This window comes from Tauraco erythrolophus, chromosome 28 (genome assembly GCF_009769465.1).
Source record: "Tauraco erythrolophus isolate bTauEry1 chromosome 28, bTauEry1.pri, whole genome shotgun sequence".
NCBI lineage: Eukaryota > Metazoa > Chordata > Aves > Musophagiformes > Musophagidae > Tauraco > Tauraco erythrolophus.
The window spans coordinates 5,344,701-5,369,547 of record NC_141492.1 but is presented as its reverse complement, the minus strand read 5'-3'; the positions used below and the strand labels follow the sequence as shown (position 1 = coordinate 5,369,547).

Genomic DNA, 24,847 nt, shown 5'->3' with positions numbered 1-24,847 from the left:
TGCCCCCGCCGTGGGGGCGGGCAGAGAGAGCGGCCGCGCCGAGGCATTGTGGGAGCGTGGAGGACCGGGCCGCTCTCCCCTTCCCTTCACCCGGGTCGGGCCGGGGGAACCGGCCCCTCCGCCCCCGCACGGACAGCCCCATCCGGGTCCTCAGCCCCGGCGGCTGCGCGGCGGCACGGCGGGCCCGGGAGCGGAGCCCCGCCGGGCGCGGCCCGAGGCGCCCCCTCCCTCCTGTTCCCATGGCAACGCTGCCTCTCTATGGTAACAATCGGGGCGGGGCCGCAGCCGCGCCTCCCGCCGCTGGCCCCGCCCCGGCGGCGCGCGCATTGCGGGCCCCGCGCATGCGTCGCGAGCGTGTACCGGGGCGGGGCCGCGGCGCAGGCGCAGCCGGAGCGGGCGCAGTGCGCAGGCGCGGCGGGCGGGGCGCGGCGCATGCGCAGAGCTGAGCCCGCCCCGGCGGAGGCGAGCGGCGGGGCGCTCGGTGAGCGGGGCCGTGGCGGGGCCGGGCCGGGCCGGGCCGGGCTCCCCGCCCGGAGCGGCCGCCCCTGGGCCTGGAGGGGGCGGCGGCAGCGAGGGCTGGTGCCTCCCTGGCCCGCGGTCCGGTGCGGGCAGGGCGCGGGGCTGCGGCGGGTGTTCCCCCGCGCAGGGCCCGGGCTGCGGGAGAGGGAGAGCCCGGTCGGTGCTGCCGTCTCGTCACGGAGCGTGGGCGGGTGGGCGGGCTTGCCCTGCCGGGAGCCGGGCAGCGGCCCCAACCGGGGCCCGCCGCGCTCCTCGGGCCTGCCCAGGGGCACCGGCGGCGGCTGCGGGGGAGAACGGGCGCCTCTCGCTGCCCCGCCCGCCCCCGGGGGCCCGAGGGGTCCGCGGGCTCTGGGGCCGGGAGCCTGGTACCGGCTCTCAGTCGCGACACGCCGCCATTCGTGTCCGGGGCCGGCGGTACCTCCGGTGCCGTTGGGCGGGTCGCAGCCAGCTGAGCTCTGCCCGGCTCTTTGACAGAGTTTGCGTTGAAACAGCTGAATTTCTCTGTCGAACGGCCCTAAATGGTGATTTTTCTGTACTGCGAGCTCAGTTAAGCGTCCTGCAGAGACACTGCCGCGCGAGCGGCTGCATCCGTGGTGCTACAGGACCCGCTGGGGGGTGCCTGTGGGGTCGGTTTGCTTTGGGTCCTCGCCCCGTCACCATCTGCACCCTCGCAGGTGGGTGAGGGGGGCTGGCAAGCAGCGCAGAGGGCTGGCAAGCAGGTGAGGGGGGCTGGCAAGCAGCGCAGAGGGCTGGCAGCCCCGGCCCTCAGCTCTGCTAACAGTAGCAGATCGCTTCAGCCCTTGTTTCTGTTTCAGAATCAGATTATGCTCTGACAGCAGAAGCCTGTGGGGTTTTGGTGAGCTCCTCAGTGCTTAGTTGGGCTAGTCCTGGTCATTCAGAGGCATTTTGGTAGCCCAAGTGCCTGCAACACCTTCGGTGTGTTTCTCTTGGCAGAAGCCTTGTGGGGCAGGACTGTGCTGTGCTGCTCACGCCCAGGAGGGTGAACTGAGGCCTGGAGGGTTCATGTAAAAGGGGTCTTGATCAGCACAGAGAGTTTAATGAAGTTCTGGAGGCCTTGGCTGGTCCTGAACAATTCCCTTATCCTCCACATTCCTGCTAGGGGAGAGCAGCAGCAAAGCTCTTGGATTTCTTGTTCAAGTCATATAACTTCTCTCTCTACAGATTTGTTTAAAGTTACCAGAAGTCAAAACTGCTCACAGCTTCCCAGAATGGCAGACCAGAAGCGCCTTGCCTACTCCATCATCCAGTTTCTGCATGACCAGCTCCAGAATGGGGGTCTGTCTCCAGATGCTCAGGAGAGCTTGGAAGGTAGGTGGTTGTATGTGGGTCCTTGTTGACGTGCCTAGGTCAGTCAGCCCATCACTTGGGAAAATCTGAACGCTTCTCTGCCTCTTACTTGGCTGGACTGTTCTTAACGTCAAACCTTGCTCAAGATTTGAGATGTTTGTCATCTTGGGGAGGTATCCAGGGCGGTAGGGATGCTGATTTCTTGTTATCTCTTTCAAAAGCAGATTAGCTTGAGGAAGGGATATACCTGGGATCAAAAGCCTCCCTGACGCTGGTTTTGGGACTTAAAAGTTTTATCTGAAATGAAGTGGAGTCAGGAAGCTCCTAGAGTAGTGTAAAACGAGAACTTTGTCGTTGTAGGGAAGTGTTTCATACTTGCAGTGTGCTTTTCCCGTTTTAGTATCAAAATGTTCTGACCCAGCACACCCTGGAGTATTTATACAGGTTTTTTCAGAGGGCTTCACTGGTAACGAGAGCATGCTGATCCACTTAAGGAGCTTATGCTTTAGTCTTTGGCCTGTGTGTTTGTCCCACTGAAAGAGAGCACGGGTACGTCTGCAGAGTGGGGGGTACGTTCCTGGGTGAGGCAGGAACAAGAGAGAGCAGGAGGAGGGTGTTGGCTGGAAGGAGAGGTTTATTCCTGGTGCTTTTGGTCTGCAAAACATGGTTTGAGAGCTCTGTTGGGTCACTGGGTTCCCCTCTGTGCTGGGAGCAGCTTCTTGATGAGGTGCCTGATGAGGGAGGAGGTGGTGGTTTGGTGTCTGTGCACCTCTGCGTGGCCACAGTGCTTCAGAGCAGCTGCCCTCTGGCAAGTGAAACATGCAGATCTCTCCTTGCTCTTTGCCACCCGCAGCTGTGGGAATGCTGGTAAAGCCCCAGTTTGGTGAACTTCTACCCCTAGCACCTGCTCTGGGGTCACCTGAGGTGAGGGGTGTTGTGACCGTCTCAATCTGGGAGCTTGATCTCCAGAGCTGAGGTTTGCCCAGCTCTGAGGTTTCAGTGAAATTTGAGGATATGGTCCAAATAGCAAGTCTCGTGTGTGGAAATGTGTGATTTGGGGATTTTTTCCTGCTATGTTCAACAGTAAGAAATTCAGCTGCTGTGGGAGAGGGCTGAGTATTGAGACAGAGCAGGGGAAGGTAATTACCTGACTCTTCTTGCCCAGTGGCCATCCAGTGCCTGGAGACAGCGTTTGGGGTCTCCATGGAAGACCAAGGCCTCGCTGTGTCCCAGACTCTTCCTGAAATATTTGAAGCTGCTGCAGGAAAGGTGAGCGAGTTCCCTAAACCATGTGCTGAGCTTCCGTTTATGCAGCCAAACCGATGAGCTCTTGGTTTCCGCGGCGTTGCTGCCCTCTCGGCGGCGTGTGGGAGGGAAATGTTTTAGGCTTGATGAGCTCGAGCTTGGGAAGGGGGAGGTGCAGCACATCTCAGTGGGAGTCCTTATCACAGCTTCTCCTTATCCCCATCCTCCCTTTCCTTCTAAGGAGCCTGAGCACATTGGAACAAACTCAGAGCCCGTCACCCCCTCTGAAGATGACATAGCTGAAGCTGAACGACTCAAGACTGAAGGTAACCTCCTGGGGAGCTGGTGTGTAATGAGGTCTAGATGATAACGAGGAGGGAGGCTTAATTCACTCAGCACCTGGGGAATGCTTGGGAATGGGGGGAGGAGGCAAATAGGTTCACCCCTTCCATTTCTGCTTGGTTCTCTGCTTGTGCTCCAGGAGTGTGTGTGGGTTGGCATAATTTAGCTGCCATGGAGCCTGGAAAGACAGCTGGGTCAGCGTTTTCTCTTGCATCCTGAGAAGCCCGTGCTGGGTGGAGCAGGGCATCTTTCCTGTCGAGCTCTCCCCTGTGTGCTGCCTTTTCTCTGCCAGTGCACGACGGAGACGTTTCTGTGAGCCAGCACACTGCGGTGCTTTTCAGGGTGCTTTGGGGAGGCCTCAGGCGTGCCCGAGGTGGGAGGACAGCTGAGGGTGCTAAGGGGGCTTGCAGGGTCTGGCCACTGGGATTTCCAAGATGCCAGTCTCCTGCCTCGCTGCTGAACGTGCCTCACACTTGCAACCAGTGTGATTGACCAGCAAAAGTTGCAAGTGGTTGGTTTGTCTCTTGTTCTGTTAAGTAGAACGTAGATCCAGGCCTGCTGCTTTAGTTCGTTCCCATTTTTCAATTGTTAACGAGCCTCTCCGCCCTCTCCTTAGGAAATGAACAAATGAAGGCAGAAAACTTTGAAGCTGCTGTGTCTTTCTATGGGAAAGCAATTGAATTAAATCCATCCAACGCTGTGTATTTTTGCAACAGGTACTGGTTATCTCCTTCTGCCCCCTCATACACCTGTGGCTTTGTTCTTGCTCATTAAAGACTCTCAAATGGTCAAAACCCCTTTTTTACAGTTCTGCAGACTGCTCGTTCTGTTTGTGGCGTTTTTCTAAGCTCGTAGTGACACACTTTCCTGTGCCTCCTGCCAGCTCTGTGCCCTGGCATCTCTAGATAGGATGTGGGTGTGGAAACAAACTCTCTTAGGCATTGGAGAAGATAGAAGGATGCCAAGAAATGCTGTCTGCTTTCATGCAGTTAGCTCTGAGTGGGATACAGAGCCCAGGCTGGGGGGGCTGTGTTGGTAAGAAAAACAAAGGAGTGAAACGAGACAGGTGGAAGGCTTGTTGAAAATTATATAAGCTGGTATGTGCAAAATGGGTATGCAAGTGAATTTCCTATTTTTCAGTTCTAAGCAAAAGAGTTTGCAAGTTGGTGGGAAGGCAATTGTTGAATAAACCAGACTTTTGAATGAGGATTTTGCTTTAGTTCGGGGTTTAGCGTGAGCACACACGTACGGCCGGCCACAGAAACGTGGCTGCACGCGTGCGAGCGACGTGGCGAGGGATTTCCTGAGGTGAGGGACTCCAGTGGGAGCTTTTAGCTGAGTTTTGCTTCAGCTGCGTGAGGGTCAGTGCCATGAGGTTTTGGGCAGGTGGTCTGATGTCAGTAAGAGTTGAGTTTGAGGCTTGAATGAGCACGTTGTGGCTTCAAAAATGTGTTTCCCTCTTACGTGGAGCGTGTGGGGAAAGGGATGAAACGGTGGTTGTGACTAACAAATCGAGGCATAAGGGAAGCAGAGAGAGGCTGAGCTGGCAGGTGTGATGCTCACGTGCCTCCCTGGAGCCCAGGCTCCTCGTGGGAAGCCTGTAAGCAGCAGTAAGAGCCTGGGTTTCTTTGCAGTCGGAGCGGAACGTGGAGCTGGGTGTTGGGATAGCAGCCTGCCCACCTAGACACGGTCTGGGTTTGTGTCAGCTTCACACTTGGCCTTGCCTTGTGCAGCAGGAGACTGCGGAGAGGGAACAGGGCTGACCTTGATTAGTGTCTTCAAGCTGATAAGGGTTTTCTGCATGTCTGTCTTGATTCCCCCCAGAGCTGCTGCGTACAGTAAACTGGGGAATTATGCCGGAGCGGTGAGAGACTGTGAAAGAGCGATAGGCATTGACCCGAACTACAGCAAGGCTTACGGCAGGATGGGGTAAGTGAGAGCAGGTTTTTTGTCCTGAAATTTTAATCCCAAAACGCCTAGTGGCAGTGATACCATCAGTGGTGGTGTGCCCTGGAATGCCATGCAAAAATACCTGCTGCTTCACCCCTGCTGGGGGTGGAGGAAGACTGGGAGTGCTTGTGTAACTCTGACTTTTTATTTTATTTCTGTTCTAACAGCTTGGCCCTCTCCAGTTTAAATAAACACACAGAAGCTGTCGTGTACTACAAAAAAGCCCTGGAGCTGGATCCAGACAATGACACGTACAAATCAAACCTTAAAATAGCGGAACAGAAAATGAAGGAGACTCCTAGTCCAGTGAGTGCTGAACCTGGGGCTTGTTGTACGTGGGTAAGGTTAGACAGAGGCTGCTTGGCTGGAAGTGCCAACTGGTGCTGTCTGCAGAGCCTTGATGGCCTGAGCTGCGTTCAGAATACAAACCTTGGATGCAGACAAGAGGGGAGGTGGTTACTGAGTCCTGCTGTGAACATTTCCACTGAAATCCAGGGAAGGCAACTTCTCTTCCCTGCTTGAGCACAGTCACCTTGGGCTTACTTGAAAGAGCTGGAAAACAGGCTGAGGAGGAAGTGTTTTGAAAACAGCAATTTTGCCTTAAGCACCTTTTCTTAATTAAAGTCACTACTCCTAAAATCCAGCCTTTTTTTTTTCTAGTAGCCTGTTAGCAAGACCAAAAGGGCATTTTAGGTGGCTTTTTTTTTCCACAAAGATTATTTTTTTCCCTTAAGAAACCTGGAGGTTTTCTAGCTGGAAAGCTGGTGACTGCACTGCTAACATGCTCCATGCAGGAACATGTTAGTTTATCATTTCGAAGGGGATTTAATTTTCTAAAGACTTCTCTGGTGCAAAGGTGACCAAGTGGCTGTGTTTAACTCGGCAGTTGCAATGGGTTACAGCTGGATGTCACTGGTGTGGCTCAGCTGGGGAGAGGGGAGATCAGCAAGTCCTGTAATGCAGACGTTGCCCTTTGACTCCCTTGGTGAGCCTCATCCCTCTGGCTGGCTGTGACTCCGGCTTTACAGAACGGATGTGGACAGAGCCCCTTCCCTTTGTCGTGGTTTAAGGGTGTTGTGGTTAGCCTGGCCAGCACTAGATGCCACCCCCACCCTTGGGGAAGGGGGAAGAAAGGGGAGAAGGGAAGGAGGCTTGTGGGTTGAGATCAGAACAATGTAAAAATAATACAGAATTAAAACAGTGATAAAATAATATACATTCATATAATAAACAAGTGATGCACGGTGTAATTGCTCACCACCCAGTGACCAATGCCTGTCCTGTCCTGACAAGCGATCCCAAAATGGATAAGTCCCAACACTGCAATCCCAGATGAGAGGCCTGAAAAAAGAGCAGGAAAGAGAGAACTTGGAAAGCCTGAGAGAGTTCCCAGAAGAGAGAGATCCCAACTTCCCAGTTGACCCTTGTCCATACCCTGCACATGGTGTTGCACGATACGGAATATTCCGTGGGCAGTTTGTCCTTCAATTCTGAGTCTACGTTCAGATCACAAGGGGAGTTGTGAGCCCTTTGTCCCTGCTGTGCTCCCTGCCCCACCTGCCCACTGGCAAAAACACGGGAAGCTGGGAAGTCCTCGGTGTCTCGGCACTGACTGTAGACACGAGTGTGGTCCCAACATTTTTCTCAACAAATCATAGAATCACAGAACGGTTTGGGTTGGAAGGGACCTGCGAGACCATCCAGTTCCAACCCCCCTGCCATGGGCAGGGACACCCTCCCCTACACCAGGTTGCCCAAAGCCTCATCCAACCTGGCCTTGAACACTTCCAGGGATGGGGCAGCCACAGCTTCTCTGGGCAACCTGTGCCAGGGCCTCACCACCCTCAGAGTGAAAAATTTCTTCCTTAGATCCAATCTAAGTCTCCCCTCTTTCAGTTTAAAGCCATTGCCCTTTGTCCTGTCACTACATGTCCTTGGAAAAAGTCCGTCCCCCGTACTAAATCCAAACCACGAGCTACTAGAAAGAGCAACTCTGCCCCAGCTGAAACCAGGGCAAAGGGCCAGATTCTGGTAACACGGGGAGTAAAGTATTAGAGGAATGTTCATTGTAGTGTGCCTGGGGAAGTGAGGGTGTCATCACCTGCGTGTGCTTTCTGTGCTCTTGCAGACCGGCGGCCCGGGAGGATTCGATTTAGCTGGCTTGCTGAACAACCCTGGCTTCATGAGCATGGTAAATTTAGACACGGCTGGCACCGGGTGTCTGCTCTGGGTGCTGCTCTGTGCAGGATGGAACGTGTCGGTACAGGGCCGCGCAGCTCCGGCGTCTCTCCAGCAGATTTATTTTTGTTTGGTTTCTTGGCTTCAGCGTTTCTGTGAGGAACCTGTTCTTGTGTTTCATTCAGGTCAAACAAGAAGCCAGTGACTTACTCACAGGTTTCTGGTGGTGTGCTGGGAGTGGGAAGGGTGCCTGTTGTGCATCACCAGCTTTGTCTTGTGTGCTGCACTGTGCTTCCCTTGGCTATTTCTGTCCTGTTGATCCCTTTCCAAGTATTTCTGCCTTCACTTTCTTTGTAGCTGAATGGCACAACATCTGCATATCTACCCAGTCATTTCTGACTAAATAGGCTGTCTTTTTTTTCCTCCCCTCTTTAAATAGGCATCTAACCTCATGAACAATCCACAAGTACAACAGCTGTAAGTCTGATCCCGTCTTGTATTTCCTCTTTGAATTGCTCATTTGAGGCTCTCTGTGTGTGTTTGGCATTTGCAGCAAGTCTGAACTGGTGGGAAGTGGAGGGTGCTTGGGCCAGAACCATGGAGGGCAGCCTTTAAACCAGTCCAGTTGCCTGAGCTAGTGTGTATTTTGGGTACTCTGGACTGTACTGAGGAGGGATCTTAGTATAAATGTTTGCAGAAGCGGGAGGCGGGATGGGTTGTGGCGCTAGAGTTGGGTTTGGGAAGCTTGGGCTCAGTTTGGTTCTGCTGCACGGTGTGTTTATGTGATGTGGAGTCAGGATTTCACGTCTTGGTCAGAATAAGAATATTGCCATTTTTTTGTGCTACAGGCTCATGAGGGTCAACCACGATGTTTGTGAGATGCTTAGATAATAATAGTCATAAAATTAATAAGGCGTGTGTCTCCTGACCGTCCTTCAGAGCACGGGTAGGCGGGGAGGTAGAAACCTTCTGCATCCCGTGGTTGCCATGTGAGATAATTTGGCTAATGGGCTGAAGTCAGCCACTGTTTTCACTTGCTTCTGCTGTTGCCAGCGGAGGTTCTGCACCAGATGCAGCCTGAGGACTTCCAGAGGAAGGGTCTGTGTGTCCTCTGGGCTGTTCACCACGAGGGAATCAGTGTTCAGGCTGTCCTGTCGGTGGATCTCTCTTGATGCAGAGCAGCAAATAGCTTGTGTGAGGAATGGCAGTGTTTTAATTAAATAAATGCATCACAGGGCTTGCACAGAGAAGGTGGATCTCTGGGAATGCTTGAACTGACACTACTTATTGTGCAGTTTAGTGTTACAGTTACTCCTCTGCAGTTAATGACAAAAAAGTTGTTGCAAAAGATTCTCTTGCAGATAATTCATAATCTGTGCGGGAAGGTGCTCCCATGATGCTGACAGTTCCCTTGCTAGTGTAAGCCAAACAATTTCTGTGGGTTTTTTCCTGCTCTGAGCAATGACTTGTTTCCACAGCATGTCTGGGATGATTTCTGGTGGCCACAACCCCATGGGAGCAGCAGGCACCAGCCCCTCCACGAACGATCTCGCCAGCCTCATACAAGCGTGAGTAGGGAGCCGGGTCTCTCCCATTGCCTTGGTCAATAAGTGGGTTTTGTGGTTTGTTTTTTTTTTTTTTCTGACCAGAAGTGGAACCTTAATTTAACAGTTAAGGAAGGCTTAAATGTTGGGTGAAGTACTGCCTCTTTTGGTGATGTGAACTACTTGTTAGAGCAGAGTTTTGACAATCAGCTGTAAAGAATTTCCTGGCACCATGGCTGGCACCGACAGGGCTGTGCTTGTTCTCCTGCAGGGGCCAGCAGTTCGCTCAGCAGATGCAGCAGCAGAACCCTGAACTAATAGAGCAGCTACGAAGCCAGATTAGGAGTCGAACTCCGAGTGCCAGTAATGAAGACCAGCAGGAATGAGCACTCCAGGTGAGGCTGTAGCTGGGGGTGCTGCTCTCCTGTGGCCAGCTGAGTGGGAATTTGTGTATTTGGTGGCAAATATCTGCCTCGTGCCTCAATTCAGCGACTCGGTGTGTCCCCTCTGTGCAGACTGGGTTCTGAGCAGTGGTATTGTGCCTCAGACGCAAGGCTCAGCCTGAGGAGTGGTGAATCAGAACTTCCCTCAAGTATTGTGTGGCTGACAGATGAGTTCCTTTATCGAGTGTTCACGGTGGTTAAAGGGACGCTTTGTTTTCATAAAGATTGAATTTGCCAATGTCTTGTCTTCCTGTCTCTGCAGCGCAGTCCGTGGGATCTATATTCTTTGCTTTAAAAACTGGAAGCCATGTGCGTGTTGCCATTTCTTGAGTTGGAAGTGTCCAAGAGGGGGAAAAAATAAAGGAAAACCAAAATACTTTGTATGACCTGCATGTTAAAGACAGATTCACGCTTTCTTTCCCTAGTCTTCATCCCTGCTCCTCCCCCTCAGCCTTTCCATTAGTCTTTTTTTTTTTTTCTTCTGGAAGATCCAGCAAGCTGAACACAAACCAGCACCAACAGTCTTTCTAAAGAAACTCAGAAAACTAACTGCACTGTTACATTTCTATGTTATTTGCTACATGGGAATTTTTTAAACCCGTTTTTGAAGAACGATGCACTCTTCACTACAGGACGTCTTCACTTTCCTGCCCACGTGCCACTTCGAAGAAGTGTTCAAGTCCTACCTGCCCCCTGTCCTGCCCCGTTTAATCTTCCTGCCAGTTACGAGACGGTGGTGTTTGAACACTCTGGAGATCACGGGATCTTTTTGCCTCCAGCACCAGGGTTTCTGTTGATTAGATTCACTGTGTTTCTCGTTCAGGTCTGTAGCAACGTTGCCAGCGTTGTTAATACACGGGCGTTCGGTGGTCGCCTCTCCAAGGTCAGTGTAAATGTGTCGGGGGTCTGGGACTGGCCGGGCAGAAGGTGCCCGTGTGTGACTACTCCTTTAGTGAGTGTTTCCAGGTACACTTCTTGGGGTTCTTTCCCAGTCCTGACAAATTTGTCTAGTGTTTAGTAATTATGGCTATGTTGTTGGAATGATCCAATCTGTGAACTAGTCAGGTGGACAGTAAGAAAGATAATGATGTTTTTGGTGTTTAAAAGGTGGGGTTTTTTTTTTTTTCTTCTTTTTTTAATCTGTCTTTATGCATGTAAGTAATCAACCTGGTTGACTGTGCTAATGGTAGGGATAGAAGGGTGCCTGAGTAGAGAGCAGAAGGAATAAAAATGCTGCTTGGATAGTCAGAAATCAGGTGGCCTCTGGTTCAAGGTGGGGGATTGGTGAGGAGCAGCGATACCTCAGCATCTAGTGTGTGGGATGGGTTGGGGAAAGCTGCTGTAGCCAACTCGAGTGACCCTCAGCTTTGCGCCCCTCCGGAGTTACCCGTGTCCTTCCTCGGGCCATCGCAAAGCTCCGGCAAGTTCCCCTAGAAGTCCCTAGTTGAGGTCCGAGACGTTTATAGCGACCTCGGAGTCGTTTTGAACGTAGTTACTGGGTTGTGGTGGGGAAAGCGTCTTCTCGGCCTGCCTGCTGGGCAGAAAGCGTCGGGTCTGAAGGTGGGTAGGGAGGAGAAGATGGAAAACGCCTTTTCAGGAGACCTGTTGGTGTGAGTGAGCAGGTGTATCTGAAGATCGATATCAAGGAAAAAAAATGATTTGTAAATGCTCCATGAAGTACTATGTGGTTAATGTAACTTGTGAAGAATAAAATATTTGGACACTTTCTTTGTTATCCCTCTTGCCCTGCTGACTGAAGCAAGACCCGTGTGCGCGTTGGACTGCGTGGTGCCCGTTTCCAGCACTGGTGCCCGTTTCCAGCGCTGCTGACTGCAGATGTGGTGTGAGATCGGGGCTGTCACCATGCCAGGTGCAACCTACAGATGGGTTTTATCCACCTCTTCCAGTGTTTTTGTTCTTTCCTACTGAAATGCTCTGGCTGTGTGTTTCTGCAGCGGAGAACTGCAGAACTCTTTTCTTTCCTGGCTGCCTCCGCTGCTTCCTTTTAAGTTCTCTCCAGCTGTTTTCTGTGACATAGCAAAAGGGGATATTTTGGGACTGTAGGACAGTGGAAAGAAGCTTAAGAATTATTGAAAAGGAAACTTGCAAGGATTTTTTCCCTCCTTTTTCACATCACTCCAGGGCTGTTCCCCTCTCCTTACCCCGCTGGAGCTGCGGCTCCATTTCCTACTGTCTCCTGGTGGTTTCCTTACACCGCCCAGTTCAGTGCAGCTCTCCAGGGGTGGGCAGTGCTCCTGCCCTCGCCCAGCTGTGGCCGCTCCTCGACGGAGGAGGACGGATCGGGCGGGTTTTGGTGGCTGTGGCTCTGGCACCTGCCCTGCTGGGGCCGATCTCAAAGCGGAGAGCTGGCAGCCTGCGGCAGAGCGGCTTTCCTTCCAGACTCCTGGCTTTGCCAACAGGAAAAAAAAAAAAAAAAAAAACAAAAAAACCAAACCAAACCTGATTTGTTAGGTTCACTTCTGCTCTGCGGCTGGCAGTTGGTGCTATTTTAACTCAATTTACCTGTTTCTTTAGCCGAAAGCAGCCAAAAACCTGGGGGAAACAGGCATGGCGGAGGATGCTCCTTCTCGGCTGCGGGTCTCCTCCCAGGGCTTGCTCAGCTCCACGCCGACCCCGCAGCTTTCCCCGGGCGGCTCCGGCCCGGCCCGCACGGCTCTGCGGGGCCGCCGGTGCCCCGGAACCCGCCGGTGCCCCGGAACCCGCCGCCGCCGTCCACCGTTCCGCCGGGCGCCATTCGGCGCCGTCCCCGCAGGGCGCGGGCGGGCTGACGGGCGGCCCTTTTGGCCAATGGGCAGCCGAGCTTCCCTCCCGCGGCCAATGGGAGGGCGTCGTGGGCGGGCGCCGTTGCGGGGGCTGCCTGGACGGGACGCGAGCGGGAGCCGGCGCGGGAGCCGGCCCGAGGGGAGGGCGCCGTTGCCGGGGCAACCGGCGGTGGCTGTCGAGGTGAGGGAGGGGCGGGAGCCGGTTCGTGTGGCGATGGAAGCGCTGGGGGGGGGGGACGGGAGGCGTCGCGGGGGGTCGCAGCGGGGCCGGGGGGGCTGCGAGGGGCGGAGAGTGACAGCGCCCGCGGCGGAGCGGGGCTCCGGCCGACCCCGCACCCCCGATCCGGGGCGATCCCGGCGATTTCCAGCGGCGGGAGGTGCCGGGGCGGCCGCGGCTCCGGGGAACCCACCCCGCTTCCAGCGTCGCGCTGTGCGGGAGCGTTGCGGGTGTCACGAGTGTGTGTTTTCAACAGAAAAAACTGGGATTTAAAGGCTCGCGCCTAAGGAAACCCCCCCCTTTTTAATTTTTCTTTCTCCTTCCACGCAGGGCAGTCTGATTATCTGATATTTATCATTTCTCGAACGTTTCGTCGTGGGCCACTAAGCCGAGCAGCGCCTGGCCCGGGTTAATTCTGGATTCCAGCCGTTTCCAGGCTGCCGAAGCGGTCCAGACGCCGGCGGTGCTGGTTCCTGAACGCCGGGCTGTCGGAGAGAGCCGAAACACCAGGTATTTCTTGGATTTTCCGCTGCCTTTTGCACTAAGCTGCTCTCCGCCCCGGCTGTGCCACCCGCTGTCGGGAGCTTGAGGCGTTGTGCTTCGCTGGGGGCTGTGGCTGGATTAGAAAAATAAGAAAGAAAGGGAAAAAAAAACATCAGGGGGTTTCTGAATTTCTGAGTGGAAGCTGGGTGTGTTCCGGAGGAGGTGTGAATTCTGGAAAAAGAAGGTTTTTCTTTCTCCCCTCTGGCCCGGGAGCTGTCTGGCTGCCGTCGCACCCAGCAGGCGCCGGCGCAAACTCTCGTGATCCGTGTCGCCCCGAGGAGTCGTTGCTGACGTCGTTTTCTGAGAGAATTCATTCGGAAAGCTTGGCGTCACGGCGCGCTGTCGAAACCCGTGTCCTTCTGTCGACGCTGGAACGCAGCACGTGCTTTCCCAAGGCAGGGCGGCTCGGTGGCGGTGCCAGCGCAGCGCTGGCAGTCCTGGAGTCGGTGTCTCCGGAGAGGGAGGCTGCCCGGCAGCTGCCGAAGCCGTGTCAGCCTGCACCGAGATTTCAGGCTCTGGACTTGTTCAGACCTGGCTGGGCGGCGGCGTTCGCCACGGAGCGAGTCAATCCGTGTTGTCTGAGCAGGGTTTTCTCCTGCTGAACATCGCTTCCCACGGGTGCCCGGCGGAGAGCCAGACCTGCCGCAGACGGCCTGGCTGCCGTGACCTGTCTCTGCTCGCTCCTGCTTCAACTGCAGACTTGGAAAAAGGCTCCAAGCTCCCGTACCAAGCACGGAGGCGTTGAGTCTCCCGCTTCCCTTTTCATAAAAGCCCCGTTTGCGCAGCCCGCTGCGCGGAAGCGGTGATAGTGATTAATGCTGTCAGCCCTCAAGGGAGGCTTCAGCCTCAGGAATCTTTGGTATTAAAATTAATTTGCCGCTCCAACAAGCAGGTACCCAATTATTTACCTTGTCCATCACGGGGGCGGGCGTCAGCGTGGCTGGAAGCGTGCTGCGCCAGTTCGTTACCCCGACGCGTGCTGCAGTGTCTGCTCAGTGCTGGGGGCCACCTGGCAGCCCTTCTCTGGGTGACCTGCAGGAGAACCTTCTGGAGGTGCCGTTTGTTTGACTTCGCAGGTCGATTCGGTGCAAGTGGTAAGGGAAACCCTCCGAGGTGCTGGCTGTGCTGCCGCAAGAACGAGCAGCAGTAGAGGGACCTCATGGGGTTTATGTGTTTTTATAAATAGATTTAACATTGTTATTTTGTGAAGTGATTTTAGGAAAACAAGTTTCACTGCCCCTGCATGTAACCTGGAGGGAATCATAGAATGGTTTGGGTTGGAAGGGACCTCAAAGATCATCTAGTTCCAACCCCCCCTGCCATGGGCAGGGACACCCTCCACTACACCAGGTTGCCCAAAGCCTCATCCAGCCTGGCCTTGAACACTGCCAGGGATGGGGCAGCCACAGCTTCTCTGGGCAACCTGTGCCAGTGCCTCACCACCCTCTGAGTGAAAAATGAAGTTTGAATGTTGAAGGGAGATCTTTAAGTTCGTTTCTGGGTGGCAAATACCAGCAGCTCGAGTCCATGTTCTTTTCTCATGGTTAAAAACTCACGACTTGATGCTTTGGTTGGACTCAGGTGGATCTTACTGCAGGATCAAGTGTTTCGTGTCTGTCACTGTGTAGATGTCTCACATGGAACCTCTACAAACTGAGACTGTGACAGTTCAGTGTGACCAGTGCGATTCTCACCAGGCTTTTACGTTACTCTTTGCTGCATTTTTCTCCTCTCTGCTGTTTCTCTGCCCGTGGTGTGCAAGATGCTGCCTTGGTGGGTTCTACCTGTTGCCTCTGGGGAGTTCAGGTGGTTGCTCTGCAGCAGATGGCGCGTGCTTTGGGATGCAAGGTGCTGTTCTACACAGTACATGCTTGTATAGAAAAACCTTTCTTGTTTTTCTCCTGTCCACAGGTACTGAGCCCAGGAGCACATTTCCCTTGGGATCTATCCGTGCCATCACCTGCTGCTGTGCCTGCTCTAACAGCATCCGGAGGGACCCCCACCAGCTGCTGTCCTTGGCAGGGAGCGTTCACCGGGCAGGACGATGAAGATCGTGGTCACCAAAGTGCTGTGTCTGCTGGGCATCTGTGTCCTCATGCTGGCTGGGTCCCTCCTCCCCGTCAAGATAATTGAGGCTGATTATGAGAAAGCTCATCGCTCCAAGAAGGTTCTTGCCCTCTGCAATTCTTTTGGAGGAGGGGTCTTCCTGGCCACCTGCTTCAACACCTTGCTGCCTGCCGTGAGAGAAAAGGTAACTGCTCAGGAGAGTCTCAGGCAACGTTAACGAACCTGTGCCATGGGGAGGAGCCACCCTCCCCTCTCCTGCCCTGCAGGAGCCCAGGCTACCAGACCTCTGCCCCTGTGGAAATGTGGGTGGAGGGTCCACGCCGTGCCAGAGCAGCCCACAAAGCCTCCTCAGCCATGGCTGCGCTGTGCCTGGTGTTTCAGATCAGGAGGGCGAGCTGCACCCACCTCCCCTTCAGCTGCCAGTTACTGTCTGCGTGGAGTAGCTGGAGACTTTTTTGGATGCAGAAGGAGGCTGAGCGTCGCCTGGGGCGTGAGGCTCCAACTCCTGCCATCGACCCTGTGTTCAAAACGCTTCCAGGCGGCCGTGGACCTTCCACTGGAAGGCAAATAGGTTCCTTGTCTCTTACACTGAGGCCTGCCTTACACTCTACCCTGTAGAAGGGTAGTAAAGCGATGTGGGTCGATGTAGTATCCATTTAGAGTTGTATGAACACAGCAGGAATGTTTCCCTTTGGAGGGACCAAGGTGATTGATTCACTGTGGATTGTTTGCTTCGTTGCAGCTCGATGAAGTTCTCAGGCAGGGGAACGTGACCACGGACTACCCAGTGGCCGAGACCATCATGATGGTTGGCTTCTTCGTGACGGTCTTTGTGGAGCAGCTCGTCTTGACCTTCCAGAAGGAAAAGCCCTCCTTCATTGACTTGAAGACCTTCAATGCCGGCTCGGATGCTGGAAGCGACTCTGAATATGAGAGTCCCTTCATCGCATCTTCCCGAGGCCGCACGTTCTACAGTGAACACGGTCACCACTCCCACACCCACGGCCTGAACGTCCAGGAGCTCTCCCGCTCCGGCCCCTTACGGCTCATCGGGCTGGTGTTTGCTTTGTGTGCACACTCCATCTTCGAGGGACTGGCCCTGGGCTTGCAGGAGGAGAGCAGTAAAGTCATGAGCTTGTTCCTCGGAGTTGCTGTTCACGAGACACTGGTCGCGGTGGCCTTGGGCGTCAGCATGGCCAAGACCTCGTTGCCGCTGAAGGATGCCGTGAAGATGGCTGTGACGGTGAGCCTGATGATTCCTCTGGGCATTTGCATTGGGATGGGGATTGAGAGCACCCAAAACGCAGCCAGCAACATCACTTCTCTGCTCCTGCAAGGCGTCGCAGGGGGCACTTTCTTGTTCATCACCTTCTTTGAGATCCTTGCGAAGGAGTTGGAAGACAAGAACGACCGTCTCTTGAAGGTTCTCTTCCTGGTGCTGGGCTACACGGCTCTGGCTGGACTGGTCTTCTTCAAGTGGTGAGCGTGGGAGCGATGGGAAGTGAACCTCACCTCCTTCCCTGACAAGCGGCGCTGGAGATGAGCTCCCCTTCAGCCAAGGGGGACACTGAAGCTCCACGGCCAAGTGAGGAAACATCACGGTCCAGGTGGTATTTCCCTATTGACCCCAAGAAGGAGAATTTCTTCCTGTGTGCTCAGAGGGAGATAAAAAGGAGTGTCCCAGTGTAGGTGTCACAAGGTGTTGTCCCTGCGGTTGGATCTGTGGGTGCAGCAGCTTGTGCAGAGATCAGTCGACGCAAACATTGAGAATCTGGTCCAAAGGCTGCCTGCGGGGAGCTCCTCAAGCATGTGGTTTCCTGTAAATCTGCGTGGGCAGCCCCCTCCCTCCTTCCCCCCGCACCCGGCGCGGGCTCCGCGGCTGAGGGTCTGCTTCCTGCGCGCCCGGGCTCGGAGGTGAGGAACAGGAACAGGCGTAAAGTCCGGAGCAGGTGGGATGGCGGATGGCACGGCTGCGCTAAGCTGCTTGGCTGGCTTAGTTTTGAGCAAAACCTGGCTGTAATAGCTTCCGAAAATAGCATCCCTTCTGGGGCGGCTCCGTGTGCCTGGTGCCACAGCTGCGCCCGAGCGGAGCGTCCCAGTTAACCCACACGTGGCTCTGGGAGCTTTTCCTCAGGGTGATGAACAGAAGAAACGAGGCTCGGCCGGGCCCCTGTCCCGTGCTTTGTTCTCCGCAGCTCATCCATACGTTGAGCATTCCGTACCGAAAACCTCCAGCGTTTTCAAAATCCTCACGTCCCTGCCCGAAGGCCGTTCCGCAGCACTCGCGGGGCGCAGGATCTGTCCGTTTTTTTCGGACCGGGCACCGGCAGATTCCAGCATTTGTATTTTTGGGACAAGTGATTGTGTTTTGAGTGGTCAGCGGTGGAAGGGGAGCTGCAGCCGCCACCAGCCGCATCATCGGGGCCGCTCCCGGGGCTCTGCTCTCGCCGGCAGCGGCCTCCCGCGGCCCTGAGCCTTCCGGAGGCTCCGCAGGGCGTTTCCTCGGTGTTCCCAAAGCAGAGAAATCCCTTCCCCGCGGGTTTGTGGAAGGGCTGATGAGAGGCACTTGCCATCCGACTGCGCGCGAGCAGATCCCTCTGTGCCTCCGCAGCGCGGTCCCCGGGGAAGCTCAGCGCGCTGCGCGTCCCGTCGCGATCCTTCGCGCTGCGCGTCCCGTCGCGATCCTTCGCGTCTGCCCGCCGAGGCGAGGAGCTGGGATCAGAGGCTGGAGCCGGGACCTGCCCTCGCTGCTCCGGTGCCGTGGCACCGCAGCCGCGCTCCTCGCCGGCCCCTCGCCGAGGACACGGTTTAATTAACCGTCAGCCTTCGCTTCTGCAGCAGCTTCTGCAGGCAGAGCCGAGCCTCTGGAAGCGCTGATGGAATTCTAACGATGCAGAAGCGGGCTCGGCCCTGGCGCAGTCCCGGTTATCGGGATCCAAGGGGGAAGAAGGACGGGTGAGGCTGTGAGGCAGCATCTTGGAGCCAGCGGTTGGCGCAGCTGCAGCATATGGAGGCTGATGAGGATCATCTGACAGTTTCTGGTGCTCCCTATTTTAATTGCTGCAACCTACCAAAGTCAATTAATCTTGCTTTGGGAAACCTGGAGTGGGAAGGGGGGAGGGAGGGTTATTTCAGGCCTTGGATGACACAAATTAGCGGGGCCTGATGAGAACGTAATTCGCCGCGGCGTGGGGAGCCTCTGTGTGTTGTTTCACTCCTCGCAGGCAGCTCGCACAGGGCAGCGTCGCTCCTGTCGGGTGTTTTCTCCGCACTGGTGGGTGTCCTGGGCAGGTGGGATATGGTGGGGGGGGGGCACAGCACCCAGTGTCCCTTCTCGGGTGCCCCTGGTGGGTTCTCACCTCCGCCTCTTCATTTCTGCAGCTAACATCTTTCTTGTAGTTTTTTTTTTCCCTGTATCCGGGCAAACGTGAGCATCTCCCGGAGTGTTGGGGAGGGCAGCACCCCGAGGCCGTGGGGTGTCCTGGCACCCCCTTTCCCCCATCTCATCTTCCTCATCCTTCCTCCTGCCAGGCCCCGTCTGGGCATGACATGCTAAAGCCAAGAGAAGCTGTTGATGAGGGGAGGTTTCTTAACCAGCACCCAGAAGATCCATGGGGATCTGCTGATGTGAGCCGGGATTGGGGATCCCCCCCCCACGGTCCCTGGGCCTGTGACAGCGGGGAGGGAACGGGCAGCACGCTCCATCTTACACCCTTTCTTCTTCTGATGGAGTTTGGGATCAGCACTGTGAGCTGCCGACCTGTCACCCTTCTTCCTGCCACCCTGGGGGTGCTCCCCCATGCCCGGGGGGGTTTGTTCACCGGTGGGCGGTGGTGTCCGGCGCTCCTGGGTTGGTGTAGGGGTGGAGAAGGATGAGCCCCATCTGCTGCTCCCAATAAAGGCTCTGGCCTTCTCCCCTTTGTGTCACTTGTTTATTTGAAATCCCCTGTCGCTCCGCTGGCTGCTCAGTGCCCGGATCACGCGGCAGCTGCACGTGCACGTCCCCGAGGTGGGCCGAGCCCCCCGGCAGGCAAATCCCATGGGGGGCACTGGATGGGCAGCAGCGCGGAGCTGCCAGCCGCACCCCCACAGAGCTGTGCCGAGCTTGGAGGGGGAGCGTGGGGACAAGACCCTCCAGTCCCCCCTTCTCCCACCCTGCAGCCCGCTCGGCAGCGGCGTGATTCAGCCCTGCGCGTGCAGCCGGCAGCCTCCCCGTTGCGTAAGGCTTGGCAGGGAGCTGGGGACTGAATGAAATGGAGGAGGAGCCGCAGCTAAAATGATCAAGGAAACTCATTCATTTCCTCTAACGAGTAGTATCCATCCAGCTAATAACACTGCGGGGGACTGCAGGGATGGGGGGGCACCCGGCCGGGTGGCTTTTCATCAAGAGGGGGCCGTGGCCACCCGCAGCTGCGGGCCCGGGCCCCGTTCCCGAGGCGGGAGGCCGGTGTCCCCCGCGGGGTCTCGGGGGAGAGGTGACCGTGGTGCCCCCCGGGCCTGGCAGCGCTTCTCAATGGGATGCGTGTTGACAGCCGCGTGGGTGCTGCCATGGCCCCGCTCCTCTGCCGGCAGCTATTAATAGCAGCTGCGGATTTTAATTGCTGCCACTCAGGAGCGAGCGTGAGTCACGCAGCCGGGCCTGGCGGCCCCCAGCTTGGCAGACCCCAACCCTGGCAGGGACCTTCGGACTCTCGGGGCCCACGGTCGCCTCAAGCTCTGGCCCCGCTGTCCCCCGTGCCGGCGCTGGGGCAGAGATGCCCTTCCTCTGGCGGCGGAGCCCCGTGGCTCTCTGGGGGCTGCGGCTCAGCTGCAGGACCCTCAGAGCAGGAGCCGGCCCCTCACCGGGGTGGTCAGTCAGCCCTTGAGCCTGTACCGCTGAGCTGCTCAAGCCCCAGTCCTGCTGGGCTGGCACCAGGGAGGTGGGCTGGGGGTCCCACAGTCCCACTAGGTGCCACCCGAGGACCCTGGCAGGGGAGTTGTGGCCGGGTGCTGCGAGGAGCAGCTCTGCCCTCGGCCAGGGCATCGCCGGGGTTTTGGGGCTCTTGACCCCGGCTCTGCCACAGCACCCAGGGAGGGGACACTGCAGTTGGTGTGGTGCCACCATGCATGGGCTTCTGGTCCTGTGCTGGCATGGCATGGTGGCAGCACAGGCAACTGTGCCCCCAAAGCCGCACCCCACTGCCTGGGCCACCCCCAACTGCTGCAGGGGCTTATGACCCCCCCCACTGCCTGCACCCTGGCAGCTCAGGGTGTTGGCATCCATCTGTCCTGTCTGTGTGTCCGTGTGTCCCGCTGTCGCATCTGTGGGTCTCTGTCCCCATCCGTGTGTCCCAGGGCTGTGCATCCATGTGTGTCTGTGTCCATGCGTCGTCCCTGTCCGTGTGTCCTCATCCCCCTGTATCCCTGTCCGTGTGTCCCTGTCTGTGCATCCCCATGGATTGCTGTCCGTCTGACCCCATCCCTGACCATGTGTCCCCATCCCCACGTGTCCTCATTCCCATCCATCCCTGTCCGTGTGTCCCCATCCCTCTCCGTCTGTCCCTGTCCGTGCAACCCCATCCCCGTGGATCCCTGTCTGTCTATCCCCGTCCCCATCCCTGTCCGTGTGTCCCCATCTCCGTGTGTCCCCATCCCTGTCCGTGCGTCTCCGTCTGTCCCTGTCCGTCTGTCCCTGTCCCCATCCCTGTCCGTGCGTCCCCATCCCGTCTGTCCCGGTCCGTCTGGCCCCGTCCCGGAGCCGCTCGGGACTGGACCCGGGGGTCCGGCGGCCCCGGGCGGGGCGGGCGCGGCGGGCGGGGCCGGCGGCGGGGCGGGATCGGCTCTGCGGCGCCCGCACCGCACCGCACCGCACCGCACCGAGCCGTGCCGAGCCGAGCCGAGCCGAGCCGAGCCGGCCCCGCCGCACCGAACCGCACCGCACCGCACCGCTCCGCACCGCTCCGGGCCGGGCCGAGCCCCGCCGCGCCGGGCGGACCGGAGCCGCCGCGCCGGGGCCGCCCCGGGCCGGGCCATGCGCTGAGGCCGCCGCGCAGCCCGCAGCCAAGGGCGGATCCCGGGCAGGACACGGTGAGGCGGCCGCACCGCAATGCGACCGGCGCGGCGGGGAGCCGGGGGAAGCGGGGACGGGGCAGCCGCCATCGGCGGGGGGGACCGGGGGGCGCCCCCGGCAAGGGCAGGGCACGGCCGGGGAGCGGGGCCCGGACCCCGGCCCGGGGCGGCGGGACCCTGCCCGCCATCCTCCCCCTTCTGCCCTCCATCCTGCCCCTGCCCCTCCATCTGCCCCTTCCCTGCCCCTTCTCCTGCCACCATCTCCAGCCCCTCCAGCCCTCAGCCTACCCCTGCCCCTCGGTCTCCATCCTGCCCCTCCATCCCCATCCTGCCCCTCCATCCTGCCCCTCCATCCTGCCCCTCCATCTCCATCCTGCCCCTTCTCTTGCCCCTCCATCCCATCCTGCCGCTCCATCCTGCCCCTCCATCCCCATCCTGCCCCTTCTCCTGCTCCTTCACCTCCACCCTGCCCCTGCCTCATCCCGACCCCCAGACTTCCCACTGGCTGTTTGTCTCCCCCCAGCGCTGGGGGTCCGAGTAGGAGGATGCTGGAGAGTGCTGGGAGGGGGGGGTGGTACATGCAGAGTCCTCTCCTCTGGCAGGATCGGGCCCGGGCTTTGCCCCCGGCTGGTGGGTGGGAGGCCATGGTCTGGACCCACCAGCACTGAGGGCTGCTTGGGTCTGGGGTGCTGCTGGGCACAGGCCACGGGGCCTTTGGGCACCTGCTGGGTGCCATGAGGGTCCATCCAGCCCAGCCCCTCGGCCCCAACACCTCACACCGTGGCCACGAGGCCGGGGGTGCTTTCGGCTGCACCGCGGGCAGGTGGGACGGGCAGCACCGTTGCCAGCCCCAGCCAAGGTTCGGTGTTCCAGCTCCTGTGTGACGCTTCTGACATGGTGGGATCCAAGGGGCATTTTTCTGCCCTGTGTCCTGGGAGCCCGCGATGGGACGAGCTCTTTGGGTGCCCGAGGCTGCGGTGATGGGCTCTTCCCCAGCTCCCAAGCCCTTGCTCGCCTGGGTCTCCAGGCACCAGCACCTGCCCAGGTGTTTGCACACATGCCAGGGTATTGGGGCTGCTTGTGGGATCCAGACCCGCCGGTGCCACGGGGTGGGGGTGCAGCGGCTGTGGGAAGGGGCTGGTTCCCCCGGAGGTGCCCAGGGACAAGGGGCTGCAGGGGGGGTTTGCCTGTGCCCCCCCTCCAGGGCTGTTGGTCCCTGAATTGAGGTGGAGGGTGGCGGGAGCGGAGCCGGCTGGGGACAGACCTGACCCCTCAGCATCAGTGGGATGCAGTGCCCAGGGACCCCTTCCCTCCCCTCCCGCCCCCCTCGGCACCTGCGGCACCTTCGGGACCCCATCCCATGGCAGGATGGACGGCCCCGAGGCTCCGCGATGCTCCCACGTGCACCAGGGACATGCATGGGGCAGAGCTGGTGCTGCCAGTCCTGCGCCGCAGGAGGGAAACTGAGGCAGGGCCTGGCCGAGGTGATGCTCAGCCTCGGGCTCAGCGTCTGCAGCTCTTTGTGCCCCCTCGTTTCACACCCCAGGGCTGCATCGCTCAGGGGGGCACAACTGGGGACCCTACCCGCGCCCGGGCATTCCCTGTGAGTGGGCACTGAGGTTCGGCAGCACGAGGGCAGCCATGGGGGTCTCTGAGCCTGCAGGCCATGAGCCCACAGCCACGCCACGCTCTTCCCTGGTGCCCACGTCTCTGTGCTCCTCACTGCATCCCTGGCATGGGAGCGGAGCAGAGGGATAACATGGTGCAGCATGGCACAGGGTGGCACAGCACGGGGTAGGACAGGGCGGCACGGGGTGGCAGGGCACAGTGTGGGGTGGCATGAGGTGGTAGGGCACCAGGCAGCGTGGCAGGGCACCGGGCAGCGTGGCAGGTGCCGAGACCTGTGTGTGCAATGGCACCTCCGTACTCGGCAGCCGCAGCAGCCGGGTGTGGGAGAGCCGGAGGGGCCGATCGGGGGCTCCGGGTGCCACTGAGTCCTCGCTGGGCTGGCAGCTGCGCTACAGGGCTGCTCCTGCTGCCTGGGGGCTCCGGAGGTCTCATGGGTGCCCAGCGTGGCCCCCTGCCCCCCAGCATGCTGCCCCAGCAGCCTTGGCCGCAGCTGCTGTGCCAGTGGCCGCGGCTCGGCCATATGGCCACAGCGGGCGGCTGGTAAAAATAGCAAATGCTGCTGCACCCCGGGCGGGCAGTGAGCACCATCCTGCCCCGGCCACCTGGCAAGGGCGTCCCAAGGGCACGGGGGGGCTGGGACCCCCCAGTTGCCTTGGCCCGATCAGTGTGTTGGGGGGGTTGCATCTCAAAGGGGGATGTGAGCAGGGGTTGGGGGGGCTGCCCCGTCTCCCCCGCAGAGTAGTGCCCGGGGGGTCCGTGCCGAACCCCTGCTCCCGGCGTGACGCCTCCCTCTGCCCTCTCCCTTGCAGCGGGGGCAGCATCTCCGGGACAAGATGCCAGAGCAGAGCAACGACTACCGGGTGGTGGTGTTCGGCGCCGGCGGCGTGGGCAAGAGCTCGCTGGTGCTGCGTTTCGTCAAGGGGACCTTCCGGGACACCTACATCCCCACCATCGAGGACACCTACCGCCAGGTCATCAGCTGCGACAAGAGCGTCTGCACCCTGCAGATCACCGACACCACCGGCAGCCACCAGTTCCCGGCCATGCAGCGCCTGTCCATCTCCAAGGGTCATGCCTTCATCCTGGTCTTCTCCGTCACCAGCAAGCAGTCCCTGGAGGAGCTGAAGCCCATCTACCAGCAGATCGTGCAGATCAAGGGCAGCGTGGAGAGCATCCCCATCATGCTGGTGGGCAACAAGTGCGACGAGACGCAGCGGGAGGTGGAGAGCAGGGAGGGGGAGGCCATGGCCAAGGAGTGGAAATGCGCCTTCATGGAGACCTCGGCCAAGATGAACTACAACGTCAAGGAGCTCTTCCAGGAGCTGCTGAACCTGGAGAAGAGGAGGAACGTGAGCCTCACCATCGACGGGAAGCGCTCCAGCAAGCAGAAGAGGACAGACAAAATCAAGGGGAAGTGCAGCATCATGTAGAGCCCCGGACTGGCCCGCACCCCCCCTCCGGTCCCCCTCTCTCCCCCCCCACGACTGGACGTGGCACCGCAGCGGGGCCATCCCCTCGTCCTCCGTGCCATCACTGTGACTGTGCGGGGACGCCGTGGCGCACCGGCGGCGTGGGCTGCGCTCGCCCCAGGGCCGGGGGTGAAGACGGGGCGTCCCACCGCGCCGAGGGATGCTCCACTGCCCTGCGCCTGGCACAGTGGGACTGGGGACACGCGGCCGGGCACCGCCGGGGAGCACACGGACGCGCACCCCCCCCACACACACACACTCTGCAGCACAACCGACGGCACCGTCCGGTCCCCATCCCCTCCCCGGTGGGGGACCCCACGTCAGTCCTCGTGGGTGGGAAGGACAGTGCAAGGTGGGGGTGTCGGTGTCACCCTTGGGGACAGTCACACACCCCCCAGGCCCTCCCCGTGCCCCCGTCCCCACGCCATAGCGCTCTGCTCCTGCAGGCAGAGACCCGGGGCGGGAGCAGCCCCCGCGCGGTGCCTGGTGCCCCCGAGCCCCCCGTCCTGGTGCCGCAGCCCGGAGCCGCCAGCCCAAGCACAAAGCATCGGGGCCGAGGGAG

General features: G+C 58.5%; 3 protein-coding genes across 6 annotated transcripts; all 3 read left to right on the top strand.

The window, feature by feature from the left end:
• The first annotated feature begins 448 nt into the window (after positions 1-448).
• SGTA (small glutamine rich tetratricopeptide repeat co-chaperone alpha) lies at positions 449-11,247 on the top strand. 4 transcript variants are annotated; one of them, XM_086627587.1, is made up of 11 exons: positions 449-481; positions 1,702-1,848; positions 2,993-3,096; positions 3,314-3,398; positions 4,031-4,130; positions 5,239-5,343; positions 5,532-5,670; positions 7,493-7,555; positions 7,982-8,019; positions 9,021-9,110; positions 9,358-11,247. In XM_086627587.1, exons 2-11 carry the CDS (start codon positions 1,749-1,751, stop codon positions 9,470-9,472), a joined length of 939 nt encoding a protein of 312 aa, XP_086483713.1. In that variant the 5' UTR covers positions 449-481; positions 1,702-1,748; the 3' UTR covers positions 9,473-11,247. The 4 variants fall into 4 exon arrangements, with proteins under 4 accessions (XP_086483713.1, XP_086483712.1, XP_086483711.1 ...); XM_086627586.1 differs by lacking the exon at positions 449-481 and adding an exon at positions 958-1,040; XM_086627585.1 differs by lacking the exon at positions 449-481 and adding an exon at positions 1,068-1,193.
• A 1,210-nt stretch (positions 11,248-12,457) lies between these two features.
• SLC39A3 (solute carrier family 39 member 3) lies at positions 12,458-16,983 on the top strand. Its single transcript, XM_086627756.1, has 4 exons — positions 12,458-12,493; positions 12,860-13,039; positions 14,984-15,323; positions 15,882-16,983. The coding sequence occupies exons 3-4, from the start codon at positions 15,117-15,119 to the stop codon at positions 16,620-16,622; spliced, it is 948 nt and encodes a 315-aa protein (XP_086483882.1). The 5' UTR covers positions 12,458-12,493; positions 12,860-13,039; positions 14,984-15,116; the 3' UTR covers positions 16,623-16,983.
• A 6,666-nt stretch (positions 16,984-23,649) lies between these two features.
• DIRAS1 (DIRAS family GTPase 1) lies at positions 23,650-24,246 on the top strand. The gene has a single exon (XM_086627705.1). The coding sequence runs from the start codon at positions 23,650-23,652 to the stop codon at positions 24,244-24,246; it is 597 nt and encodes a 198-aa protein (XP_086483831.1).
• The last annotated feature ends 601 nt before the right edge of the window (positions 24,247-24,847 follow it).